Consider the following 14,269-nt stretch of genomic DNA (forward strand, 5'->3'; position numbering starts at 1 on the left):
TAGGCCAGCTAATACAGGTGTACATATGTAACTAAATAAACGGTTTGTAATCTAGTTGGCAGTATAAAATTCCTGAAATATAACATAACTTAAAACATCCATATTTTGGAACAAACAAGAAAACATTAGTAAAATTTAGGGCAGTCTATTCATTACATGTAAATCCTAAAATTAGACAAAAACAAAGGGTGATGAAGGATAGATCAAACATTGTAATGCATTTGATTGGAGTTCCTCTAACCTAATTCTCTCCTTCTTCTCTTCTCTGCCACCGGCGGCGTGGTGGCGGTAGCGGCAAGAGGAGGAGTTGTCCCTAGACATCATCGTTAATAAAAGAATGTCTTCCACGTTCTATGATGGTAAAACACCGTTAGCACCAAACACGACGTTGGTGGCCGTGGACAAAGATAAGAACAGTTCCTACGCATTTCGTTGGGCGGTTAATCATCTAGACAACCCTCTCGTCCTTGCCGTCCATGTCAAACACAAAGACAACATTTGTAGCCGTAGGTACCCTATTCTTATATTTCTCATCATTATTATTACTTAAACCATTAAGGTTCTTTCATTTAATTTCATCATGCAGTTCGTAACGATCTCGTTACTGTTTATGAACCCGATGAAGACGATGTAGCCAATGTGTTCGGCAACTTACGTGGACTATGTAATCGAAAAGCTGTATGTAATTATTAATACTCTTATTATTACCATTATTTTACAGGCATACACAATATTATTATTTTTGGTGCATTATTGTAATTATTAGGTGCAAGTAAAAGAAGCCGTAATCCATGAAAGCGATGTTGTGAGAGGAATTGTGGAATTTGCAAGCAAGAATTTCATACACACTATTGTGGTTGGTGCACCAGCCAACAAGGGTGCTTTCTCAAGGTTTATTTATTTATTTATTTCATTTTCGTGTTCTTTTTTAAATGTTTCTTAGATTTAGGTAATTACTAGTACTTTGAATTGACACACAGAATATTGAGAGGGCATCAAACTGATGTGCCAACAGCATTGCTTAAATCAGCTCCAGATTTCAGTTCTGTATACGTGATTTCCAAATGGAAAATTGTGTCGGTTCGATCTGCAACACGTGCCATCCAACATACCCTTACCCCACCCAGAACTCCACCGCGGCTATGGCAATCACCACCCTCTACTCCTACTCCTTCCAGAATCCACCACTATCCACATAGTGAACCAGACATGGGAGGAGTAAGGTGACAACCGCTTTAACATATCTTAGCTGTTAGACATAACTTGAGTGAAACCCATGCAATGCGTAGAGAGATAGATTATTTATACTACATAATATAAATAGATTTTAAATTTATTTATTTTTAAAAAAGACATAGATTAATTATATTAGAGTTATATAAAACTGCATTTTTTTTTTTTTTCATTTTTCGATTTGCATTAATAGCTACACTTTGTCTTTTCTTGCGGTTTTTTGTTTGTAAATAATTAAAAAAATAAATGAATGAGAATGAAAAACATATAAAAATGTTATATTAAATTTAAGAAATTTTTTACAATTAGTATGAGAGATTAAGAAATGAAGGATAATAAGAGTCTTAATATGTATAAGTTGTAGAATTTGAATATTTATAACTGAAATTTTTTATAATTATTATTATTATTATGACACTTTGAATGTATATTTCAATTGAATAATAATAAATAAGAGTTTTTTGTTTTAATTTTTTTAAAATATTTTACTAAATAGTAATTGGTTGATTTTTATCTTTTGTCAAGTCATTAGAATTGCTGATGTGGTATCGTTAGCAAAAAAAAAGATGACTTAAACTCATTGTGGAGAGAGTTGGTATCAGTTTTTATATATTATAAATAGATAAATAGATAGATAAATAGACAGATAGATTATCAAATTTTTGCATGCTAACTTGATTTTTGTTATTTATGGAACAGAGGAATAATCTCGTTCCGTGATAAGCCAATGAGTGCAGGAAATTCTCCATTAATGGGTAATACCTTTGAAGGAACACCTCCTCATCTACGACATTTCTCAATGGATGACTGTAGAGAAATATCAATGGATCACAACCAAACTACTAACTTCAGCTTCTCATCAGAATTCTCATCAGCCTCAATCTCTTCTTCTACTGTTAAGTCTCAAAACAACAACATTATTGTTATATCACCAAATTACTCTTTGTCTAACACTTGAGTCTTCAATACAGAGAGATATTGATGCAGAAATTAGAAGATTGAAGCAGGAACTGCAGCAAACTATAGACTTGTACAGCACAGCTTGCAAACAAGCCATCTCAGCCAAGAAAGAGGTTATGCTACTTTTTGCAATATCAAGAAAACGATGACATAAATTCAAACTGTTGCTAACTTGGACATGATTGTAAAACAGGCTGAAATGATGCGGCATTTGAAAATGGAAGGGGAGAGAAGAGTTGAGGCGATTAGGATGTCTCAAGAGGCAGCTCTTGCCATTGCAGAAAGGGAGAAGGCAAGGGCCACGGCAGCATGGGAAATGGCAGAGGATGCGAAGAAGAGGGCTGAACTGGAAACACAGAGAAGAAGGGATGCAGAGTTGAAGGCGGCGAAAGAGGCAGAGGAGAAGGAGATGGCACTAACTGCTTTGGCTCACACCGATATGCGATGCAGAAGATACACCATGGAGGAGATTGAAGCAGCTACAGAGAAGTTCAACCCTTCAAGAAAAATTGGAGAAGGTGGATATGGTTCTGTCTATAAAGGTGATCTTGAAAATACCCCTGTTGCAATTAAGGTCTTAAATCCTGAAGCTGCTCAAGGAAGGAAACAGTTCCAACAAGAGGTAATGGATTTATTTCAATCATCTTAGTGATCTATTTTTTTCTATAGTTTGTAACATGTTTTGTTTATGCTGTGAAAATTGAAAAGGTTGAGGTACTAAGCTGCATTAGACATCCTAATATGGTTCTGCTCCTTGGTGCTTGTCCTGAATCTGGTTGCTTGGTGTATGAATACATGGACAATGGTACCTTAGAAGATAGATTGTTCCGGAAAGATAATTCACCACCTATGCCATGGAGGCTGCGGTTTAATATAGCTGCTGACATTGCAACTGCTCTCCTTTTCTTACACCAGGCGAAGCCGGAGCCGATTGTTCATCGTGATCTCAAACCAGCTAACATTCTTTTGGACAGGAATTATGTCACCAAAATCGCAGACATCGGTCTGGCAAGATTGGTTCCTCAATCTGTAGTGGACAATGTCACACAATATTACATGACCTCGGCTGCTGGAACATTCTGTTACATTGATCCTGAGTACCAACAAACTGGAATTTTGACCCCAAAATCGGATGTATATTCTTTGGGAGTAGTACTATTGCAGATAATCACAGCCAAACCTGCTATGGGACTTTCTCACCATGTTAGGAGGGCAATTGCAAAGGAAAAATTTGAAGATATGCTTGATCCTATGTTGTTTGATTGGCCAGTTGAGAAGGCTCTAGAATTTGCCAACTTAGCATTGGCCTGTTGTGAGCTCAGAAAGAAGGACAGGCCGAATCTCGCAACCGTTGTGTTGCCGGAACTTAATCGGTTAAGAGAATTTGGAAGATAGGAGCTAGGTTAGTACATTATGATCTAAATTCCTTTTAGAAAAGAAAAGAATACATGCAGATATTTGTGTATTTGTATCTGTTAGGAGCTAGACATTGTATATGTATCATCATAAGCTTATTTTTTTTTTATAATGAACATAAATCTGATATTCTTGCAGCACAGTGATGGTTGGTTTGCTTAGCTTCACATTTATACTTTGGTGTATATTACACTCAAGTGAAAAAGGAGGCACAGAATTTCCACTTGCAAAGAAAAGCATAATTAAATCAGCATAAAGTGCATAATACCATGAGGAAAAGATTTCACAAACACAAAGATGAATTATATGTTTGGAGATAGATATGAGAAAAGAAAAGGGGAATTGCTAAAGAAGTGTTCCTTTGGATTTTCTTCTCAAGAAATTGCAAAAGGTGCAAAATTTACAATGTCTGAACTCCATTGATATAATGAAAGTTGTAAATAGTAATGGCTTCTTTTCTTTCTTTTTTTTTTTTCTATTTATTTATCTAGGGATGCCTTAAGCCCTTAATTTATTCAATACATTCATCATGATGTAAATACAACAAGATCCAATAAAGGACAAATTATGAATTCACATACTAATAGTTTAATATATAGAAGATTACTATTGATTATGAATACTAATATATAAGTTGTTACTTTCAGAAGGGCACTAGACCCTTGATGAAGCAAAGAAGCATCTAAGATTCTGAAACTAAAGCTTTTCCAAAAGGACAGAATTAAAAACCAGAACAGTCCTGATAAAAAAGTTGAACTAAATTCACAAAATTCACTAGGACCATAAAACTATAAGCATGCCTTCAAGGTATATCTTAGCTCCACCAACTTCAACTCAAATGGATCACAGCAAGAAAATCCTGTTTCTTTATTGGATCTCAAAGGTGTTGTTGATGATTCTGGCTTTGTTTGTCAGAGTGGAAGAAGCTTCTTCTACAAATGATCGTTTCTGCATCAGTGACTGTGACACATGTCCATTGATATGTTCACCTCCTCCTCCTCCTACTCCTCTGATATCAATTTCTGCATCATATCCTCCACCATCATCACCACATTATGCCACCTTCTCACCACCACCATCACCTCCCAAGCCACATTCGCCGCCGTCGCCATTGCCGCCTCTTTCAGGTTCAACAACTGAAGCAGAGCCAACAGTAATATCAGGGCCACATGACTATTACTATCCCTATTACTACTTTTACTCATCATGTGCTTCTTCTCTTTCAAATCATCATGCACCCTTTTTCATTTTGTTATTGTTCCTAGTAGGATACTTTTCTTTAGTTGGTAAATGATAATAGGTAAAATTTAATATAGTTTTATTCAAAGCTGAAGTAATATGTAATAATTAGCATTAGGATATATATATTTGTTGGTGGAAACTCAGGTGCAGTCGACTTCACGTGAAGTTGATACCTGAGAGCCGTTAAATGATTTGACTGATTTAACTAAATTTTCATCTAACGGCTCTCAAGTATCAACTTCACGTGAATGTGAAGTCGATTTCATCTGAGTTTTTACCATATTTGTTTGTATATCATATATACTCTTTTTTGTCTCCTCTGGTTTTTGAAATAATCAGTGTGTTTATTTCCAGTAACTATGAAATAATTTTATTTGGATTATTGGTAAAAGAAATTGCATGTTTAACATATTGATCACTTCTTAATTACCACCTTCTTCAATCTTGCTGAGGAAGTGTTCTTGAACCATAATGTTCCTTCAATCGTGGAGCGCTACATAAATATGGCTAAACTACTTCTATTCTTTATTATGAATCAAAAATTAAAATAGTCAATGTAAATAAATTTTAAGGAATTAAAGTAATACTAGACGAGCCTTTTCCTTTTTTTATTTTTATTTCTTGCTTCGTTTCATTTTTTTTCCTTGCTTTATTTCATAAATATAGGGTTTTTTTTTTTTTGCTTTGTTTCATAAATTTAGTTGTTTGGAAAGTAATTTTAGATTCTGAAAACAATACAAATGTCTTTTTTTACTCTACATTTCAAAAGATGAAACTGAGCAATTACATACTGCATTTATCCACTGAAAACTTAGTGAAATTTTCAGGTAAAATGTGTACCAATTTTAAGATCTGTGTGGTTACTAATCATAGAGTGAGAATCTTTTAACCAAGACTTTATCCAATATCTTGTTGTTAATTGTCCTTATAACTTAATACTTGACTAATCTTTTTTGAATAAATCTGGTGCTATGATATCTAAAATTTATCTGTGTGTCAAGTTTCATGTGCAAAACGACCTTATTGCCATCATCCACGGTGCCAACCGTGAAACTCGGCAATATGAGAACGCCTGCTTCTAACCAAGCTATAGGTGCGCAGATCAATGTTGTTCACAATTTGGTTAATCTTTCACCATTAGCCGAGTTGGATCCATAAGCCGAGCTCCAGGACCGACCTACCCAATAGAAAAATTGTAAAAGATTTCTTTGACTAATGATCCAAACAAATTCACCTATGCAGGTACAGTTCTACAGAAATATGAAAAAGATAAACTCCGACAAATTCTTCAGCAAAATGCAGATCTATTTGCATGGATTTCCATAAATATGCTACGCATCGACTTTTTTGCAATTTCTCACAAGTTGGCACTCAATCTGTCTGTCCGACTTATAGCACAGAAAAAATGTAACCTTGGTATAGATAAGCGACAAGCTTCCTTAATAAGGTTTACAACTTAGCTAGCTAATGTTGTGATGGTATAAAAACATAATGATAAATGAAGTATGCGTATCGATTTTATTGATTTAAACAAAACTTGTTCAAATGATACATATTTTTTATCCTCTATCGACACTTTGGTTGATAATGCCTCTAATTTTGGAACTTTAAACTTTATGGATACATATTTTTATTATAACTAGATTTTAATACATTCTTTAAATTAAGATAAACTCATCCATCGTTTCTCTTTTTACTTAAATCAACTCAAATGACATTAAAAAATAAAACAATAGCTGTTTTTCATTCATTGAACACACCTTTTGTCTTTTTCAAAATATTTTTGGTAATTTTAATAAAATATGTTGAACTGGGACGATGCAAAAATATCTATTAAGTTATTAAAAATATTAGTTAAAATAAAAAAGTTTAATTATGTTATTACAGATCAGTATCTTTATTTTTTATTAAGATAAATTAATCGGTTAAACAACTGTTAATACTTGCCTCGAATATAAAAAGGGAAGTAACTCAAGTATTGCAGAACAAATAATTAATTACTCATATACTAATTTGAGCTTCAAAATATTTTTTGCAGGTATTTATTCTCTATGTTTTTTTTGGCGAGACCGAAAACGAGAAGATAATCATTAGAAAACGAATTATACCACAGTAAACCTTCACATAAGTATTTCCCAAAACGATAAAAAATAATTAAACATCTCTAATCCGACGTCAAAAAATAATGCGATGATTAATTCAATTCATGCATGATTGCATGCTCATTCATCACTCTTCTACACCTGTAAGATTAGGCAGGCATATACTCTTCATCAGTGAGATTTTTATTCTTTTACGGACATTAGGGTATGATTTTTTTTAGTGTAAAATAAAATCCATACCCAGGTTTCCAATTCTATGCATTTTTTAATATAATTATTTTTTGGATTAAATAGAATCATGATGCCCTTTCTACAATTTGACACATAAATTATTTGATAGTACGGTACGAAATTTGTTGAACATTATTCTTAGGTTTAATTACCAATTAGTCGTTATAATTTTATTAAATTTTATATTTTTTTTAATTAAATTTTTACATTATTTTTATTTTTTAGATTTTTTTGGTAAAAAATTATAAAATTAACGAAATATTCTTTTAAAAAATATATAATTAAAGATCTAATTAAATTTTTAATTATTGATATTTTTAATTTACGAAAAATATTTTATTAACTTTAATATTTTTTATATTGATAAAAATTTAATTATAAAATAAAAAATTATGTAAACACAAAATTTAAAAAAGTTACAAAAATTTAATTATAAATTATATAACACTATAAAAACGAACTGAATAATCAAATCTTATTATTACTCATTGAATATTCATATACTAGTAAGGGCTACTCTTGTAGCTTAATTAGCTTAGCAGTCCACGCTTATTATTATGGGGATATGAGCATATATATATATATACTTTTTACTGAGGCTTATAATTATTTTAAGCAGGTGCCCTATATATTGACCTTATACTATAAAAAAATTTTCAAGTATACCGATGTTTCAATAATTTTTCACTGTTGATTTTAATTATAAAAAATATATATAATATATATAATTAAAATTAACAGTTAAAAATTATTGAAATATTGGTGTATCGATAAACTTAAAAACTTTCCTATACTATATTAAACATTGGCAAAGCTAGGCAGATGCAAAAAGAGCATTTGAGTTTTTTAATTATTTATCTTTTATTATTATTGGAACCTAATGTTTCTGAACTTGAAGGAGGTGTGAGTGTGTGACACTATATATATATCAATTATACTAAGTAAATACTAAAATTAATTATTAATATAAAATATATAATAAAATATAAATATACATTAAAAATAAATTAAATTACATATATATTTATATATAAATATATTGTTAAATAATTTTAGAGTACGAATAACATTTTTGTATATATATATTTGGGCTGAAAATTGCAAACAAATTATTTATGCTCCTAAATGATTCACTTCCTCAGAACATCTCAAATGTCTCAAACATGGACCACCATAACAATAGAAATTTGAAACCAATTTTTGAATTGCTAATAACCTTGTCAAAAGGGGAACCTAGAAAAAAGCCCTAACCTATTTTCTATGAGCAATTAACCTCATATTATATCTGCATGCCACACACTTTTCCATTCAATTCAATATGTGCAACCACTGCACCCAATCACTGGACTATTTAATTAGTTCATCCTTTCAAATCAAAATCTTAATATATGTGATCTTGTCATAAGTTAATTTACTTAGGACTCATCAAAATCTTAAATTACAGCATATAATCACATCATTTATTGCTTAAATCAATGGGGGGAATTGAAATTGGGCAATTTTTGTACAGCAATTTCTGGTTATTACTACTTTCCTTCATATCAAACAAGACACAACTCTAATACATTGTAAATATGGCGGTTCAAAAATTCTTCATATCAAACATACATCTATATATGATACACAACCAATAAACATAAACCCTACAACAATTTAGCAACTCCCCCAATCCCCTTAAGTTAGCTATAAGATCGATCTTGTTTTTCACAACCTGAAATTAAAGTGTTGAAAAACCAGTGTATATTATTATAAAAAACTATGTCGAATAATATTTATGTGTAAATAAAGCACTGGTTAGCATTTGGGAACTTTAATTTATACATACCAAATTTAAAGAGCACTAGAAAAATATATATAGCATCAAGACATACAACTAATAATATATTATATAAGGCTGAAACATAAAAGTAAGTTCCTCAATATAACGTTTGATTAATTGGGTATATGTGTTGACTAATAAAAATATTAATAATAATATAAAATTATTTTATTTAACTCAACTTTTATAATTTCATTATTATTACATCTAATATAATGCATTTATTTCAGAGATAATTAATGAAAAGAAAAATATAGATAAATAGCTCATAACCAAGCCAACTTTAAACAAGTAAAATTAATAAGAGAAAATTCCACTCCCCTGCCCTGCCTTCCGTGTTAACTAATGTTAACTTTATCTATTTTTTAAGAAAAAATAAATTATTATTTAAAAAAATATCCATTAACAAAAATTTTATTTTTTATCATTAAATTTTACTTACCAAAATACTTTTTAATAAATTATTCTTTTATTGATTAAATTATATTTTTACTAAAATATTTTTAAAATAATTAATAATTAAATTATTTTTTTCTAAGACTCTTCAATAATTTTTTTAATTATTAAATTGTGATTTTACTAAAATTATTTTTAACAATTATTTTTATATTTACTATTAATTTTTTGATATCAATATATATTATTTTAACATTAAATAAAAAAATCTTACCACTGTGTAACAATTAATTAATATATATTGATATTGAAAAATAATCTTACTAAATTTTTATATTTAATGTTAAAATAATATATATAGATATCAAAAAATTAATAATAAAATATAAAAAAATTGTTAACAAAAATTTTAGTAAAATTATAATTTAATAATTAAAAAATTATTGAAGAGTATTTTAGAAAAAAATAATATAATTATTAATTTTTTTAAAAATATAATTTAATCAATAAAAGAATAATTTATTAAAGAATATTTTGATAAACAAAATTTAATGATAAAAAATAAAATTTTTGTTAATGAGTATTTTTTTAAAATATAATTTTTTGTAAAAATAGATAAAGTTAACATTAGTTAACTCAAAAAGTTTAAAATAAATTAAAGAAGATGTTTTTAAAAAATTAAAACGGAAGGAAATGTATATTTATAAAATAGAAGGGAGGAGAGTGAAATTTTCTGCACCCAAAATTGATGAGAGATTGAAACTTGGTTCTAATTTACTGATCAATAGTCTTTTGTTTAAGCTGTGAAAAACTCATCAAAACCCTAAGAATAAGATATATAACTGATATTTATTCAGAGTCAGAATCAAAAGAAAGCTAGGATCTGCCAAAATTACTTATTTAACCTGCAATTCAACGGATTACAGATAGTTGACTGAGTATAACAGCATCAAACTTGATCCATCAATTAGAATTACAGATTATTGTAACTCTTTGAAGGAGGATCTGTAATTAAGCACCCATCAACACATACATACATACCTACTGTGATGAAAATGTTATAGGATGATCCCAACCTGCAAGCTAGGGTTATTACTCTTCTTTAGCATTTATAAAGGCTAAAATAACAAAAGAAATAAACATTATTAGTAAAATTAAAAAAATATATATAACAAGAGAGATAGTTTGGGGTGACAGGTAGAGAGTGAGCACACATAGTTTCGAGTATTAAATACTATACAAGAAAATACCATGTGTGCTCACTCTCTTCTGTCACCTCCCTTACCCTTTTTGAACTCGATATGCATCTTATATGTATGGTGGATCGAAATTTATTGAATATTTTGGATGTAACCTTTCATGTTGAACCTGAAGAACCAGAAAAACAAAAATGGTTGAAGTGAATTATGGGGGAGAAAAATAAACCAATTAGCCCTAAAACTGCATGTTCCTTTGTTTTGGAACTTGAGATTTTGGGTGAAGAAGTATAAGGGGATGGAAGGGTTTATATAGAGCTGGGAATGGAAGATATCAGAGAGAATTTGATTGCATCACTTAATATTATTGAAGGAATAAATGTGAGTTATCTTCCACTCACCGTTCTCTAATATTTTAAACATTTTACAGATAGAAGAAAAAAAGAGAAAGCAGGAACAAATAAAAGAAGGGCAGGGGTAGAAACTTTATCTTTCAGTGAATATTCTATTCGGTCATAACAATTATTTCGAAAGAATAATGAGACCCTAAAAAAAATATCTAATTCAATTTTTGATTTTTTTTTTTTTGAAATTGATTAGTTTCTATGTCAAAAAAAATATTAACTTAATTTTTTTTAGCATAGAAATTTTATTGTCCTTTTAAGATAATTATCAAGAGTTAAATTAGATATTTTTTTTGCTGTTTTAAGTTTTTCTGCTTTATCTTTATACAAATAGCTCTAGTCCAACTTCAAATTAAACTCATTTATTTTCATTGTTGTTACCGAAGCATCTTGTAATTCTAAATCTATTTATTGACCCTCCAATCCTCGCTAGTTGATATTCTCAACTTCTTTCAATACAGTATTATCCTCAAAAGATAAATTCTCTGTTAACTGTTAAGTGCTTTTGGAGGCTTGGAGACCTAAGCAATGCAAATATCTTATGGGTTTATTTATTATATTATTTTTTATTGAAAATACAAAATATTTAAGTTTTGAATGTATTTATTTTGTATTTATTAAATAAAAAAATTTAAAACTTTTCACTAATAGTAAGTTTATTATATATCTTGAATATGTACTTTATATTTTAAGAATGATGATGATTAGAAATCTTAATTTTAAGTGAAAGTTTAAATATATATGTTATTTTCCAAAACATTGAAAAGATAAAAAAAATTAAAATTTTTTATTTAAAAATTAGGAAGATGAATTAAAATTTTTAATTATTGTTTAATATTTTAATGTTATCAGTTATTAATTTAAAAGGTTTTTATAGTAAATTCAATATAACTGTTTTGTATTATTAAAATAAAAAAATTTAAAATTTTTATTAATATTAATCTTAATATAGGTCGTATTTAGAATACATAATAGCTAAATTTTTTAATGTTTTAAATTTTATATGGATTTACTAGCTCTTTTTTCAATTGTATTGTTAATAATGTTATGTTATGTTATAACTAATAATGTGATGATCTCCAGAACAAGAGATTTCTCTAACATTGATAGAGTATATATTTTATGTATGTCTTAGTCCTTCAAAGATTGTCAATAATTATTACTTACATTGATTAAAACGGTAAAGATAATAAAAAATTAGTTAAAATAGTCAAAATTTATCTTATTTAATATTTATTAATTATAATAATAATTAATAAATATTAAATAAGATAAACTAAAATTATTTGAGCTAATTTTTTATTATCTTTCAAATATTATTGTAATTCAAATTGTATATTCATGTTCATAAGATAAGTAATTAACTGAGTCAATATATGAATATGCATACATGCATATTCAAATCAAGTTATATACACAATTTTTTGCATTATTCAATTTTCTGTCACGTAATTTGAGATCAAGCTAAGAGCGTTAGTTAAATGAAATCATTCGAAGCGCAAGATTTCAATATTCTGTGAAGTTCTTGAGTCATTTTTGTGGTTGTAATTGATTTCTGTGTCAGATGCAAGTTATGATTATCTGAGGGGCTCATCATGCCCTTGCTAAAATTGAGGATCAGGATATTTATCAATTAAACTGAGGAATTTGATTACTTTAATTTTTATATTATACACATGTTAATTGTTAATTACAACAAAAGATAGTTATCTGTAATTGGATATTTGAACACTTAAATGATCAGTTTATGAAGGTTTCCATATATTATACATACAAGTAATGATTATATTCCACTGTTTAGATATATATGAATGATTTTGTATTTTGTAGTGATTCTTATTATAGAAGGAGTATAGTCCAATGAGAAAGCAGGTTCTTGGTGTGAATTATCATGTCAAAGAAAAACACTAATCGAGTGCAACATTATTGATATGTCTGTCGGAGTTGAAGGGAATATCCTATGGTGGTGGCAGACTGGCAGTAATAATTAATAATTAATATTATGCAAATCAAATTGAAGAGCAACACATGGAAATATATATCGCTTTCTTTAACAAAATAAAGATTAAAGAGATAAACAGATTTTGTTTTTGATATTGGAGTAGCAACAGTGTTTTTATAAAATATGGGTATCGAGGTGTTATTTTCAAAAGTGAAACCATTTAATTAGATAAACAAAAATCGGACCGTCTGATTTGTGAGAAGTATATAAATTAGACCGAAGAATTTATGAAATCGGATCGAGGAATTTGTAAGAGAACAGAAAGTGAACCGAAAAATTTTTATTAAAAAAAATTAAAAATTTAAAGTATAGAAATAAGATTCTCCGATTTGTGTATCTTCCACAATTTTAAAATACACTAAAAATTATAATATTAAAATATATCATCACTTTTACTTCCCTATAAAAAAAAAAAAAGAAAAATTAAGAGAATTGGAATTGCATTGGATGGAATTAGTGCTGAATACAGACTAATGAATTGAACCACAAAAAGTCACACCAAGATCTAATGCGCCGCCTAAAGTAGTTTAAACTTTAAAGTCTACATGCTTTATGCTTTATTATTTTACTTCCTAATAACATTATTGTTGCAAAGTTAATCATTAACAACGTTAATGCTTCAATTAGCAACCGCGGCAGCAGAGAGCAAGTGCGTCATTTGGATGAGGGTTTAATTTGGTTACAAAAGTAATTGTATGGGTCAATTGTTTATAATAATATATATTAAAAATTAATCGTTAAATTAGTTATCATATATTTGTGTATTAAATAATACATATATTATTATATATAATATAAATTTTATATTTTATATTAAAAAAACATAATTTTGTACATAAAAAAAAAAGATATAATGACTTTTTAAATTAAATTTTTTTTTTATAAATTGTGTATAAATTTTAGTTTAACTTTTTTTCTCTTTTAGTCTTTACATGCCATTCAGATTGGTTCATCACTTACCTTGTGCCTTTTGCTGAATATGTATAAACATGCATTAATTAAGCATTAAGAGGCAATATATACTTAAGACCCCTTAATAAGTGGATCACCTGTGCAGAGTGTTTCACTGACTCATGATTGTGGGCATGAAGTCCAATTAGCCACTAATAACTAGAAAAGTATTATAAGCTTGAGGCCACTGTGGTTAATGATGATATATATATATATTGGGATCATGGGATGGGCATTGATATGATGTGTGTAACAGTTTCCCAATAAGGAAAGGGCATGTGCATGCAAGCTAAGAGATTTTTTAATCAATAATATTT

The 14,269-nt window shown here is 28.8% G+C and overlaps 1 protein-coding gene and 1 long non-coding RNA gene across 5 annotated transcripts; one reads left to right on the top strand and one right to left on the bottom strand.

Annotated features, from left to right (window-relative positions):
• Positions 1-200: 200 nt before the first annotated feature.
• LOC112767047 (U-box domain-containing protein 52-like) lies at positions 201-5,203 on the top strand. 4 transcript variants are annotated; one of them, XR_011875719.1, is made up of 10 exons: positions 201-506; positions 587-678; positions 767-891; positions 981-1,223; positions 1,933-2,128; positions 2,205-2,306; positions 2,387-2,815; positions 2,902-3,595; positions 3,748-4,000; positions 4,257-5,203. XR_011875719.1 is itself a non-coding variant. In XM_025812935.3 (9 exons), exons 1-8 carry the CDS (start codon positions 338-340, stop codon positions 3,586-3,588), a joined length of 2,043 nt encoding a protein of 680 aa, XP_025668720.1. In that variant the 5' UTR covers positions 201-337; the 3' UTR covers positions 3,589-3,595; positions 3,748-4,185. The 4 variants fall into 4 exon arrangements, 3 of the variants coding, with proteins under 3 accessions (XP_025668720.1, XP_072079836.1, XP_025668721.1); XM_025812935.3 differs by lacking the exon at positions 4,257-5,203 and having other exon boundaries at positions 3,748-4,185; XM_072223735.1 differs by lacking the exon at positions 4,257-5,203 and having other exon boundaries at positions 3,753-4,185.
• A 364-nt stretch (positions 5,204-5,567) lies between these two features.
• Positions 5,568-11,006, bottom strand: LOC112762546 (uncharacterized). The gene is made up of 2 exons (XR_011875720.1): positions 10,296-11,006; positions 5,568-8,895 (listed from the first exon to the last, which is right to left on the bottom strand). It is a non-coding gene; the product is annotated as an uncharacterized lncRNA (long non-coding RNA).
• Positions 11,007-14,269: the final 3,263 nt, after the last annotated feature.

This window comes from Arachis hypogaea, chromosome 17 (assembly GCF_003086295.3).
Source record: "Arachis hypogaea cultivar Tifrunner chromosome 17, arahy.Tifrunner.gnm2.J5K5, whole genome shotgun sequence".
Taxonomy (NCBI): domain Eukaryota; kingdom Viridiplantae; phylum Streptophyta; class Magnoliopsida; order Fabales; family Fabaceae; genus Arachis; species Arachis hypogaea.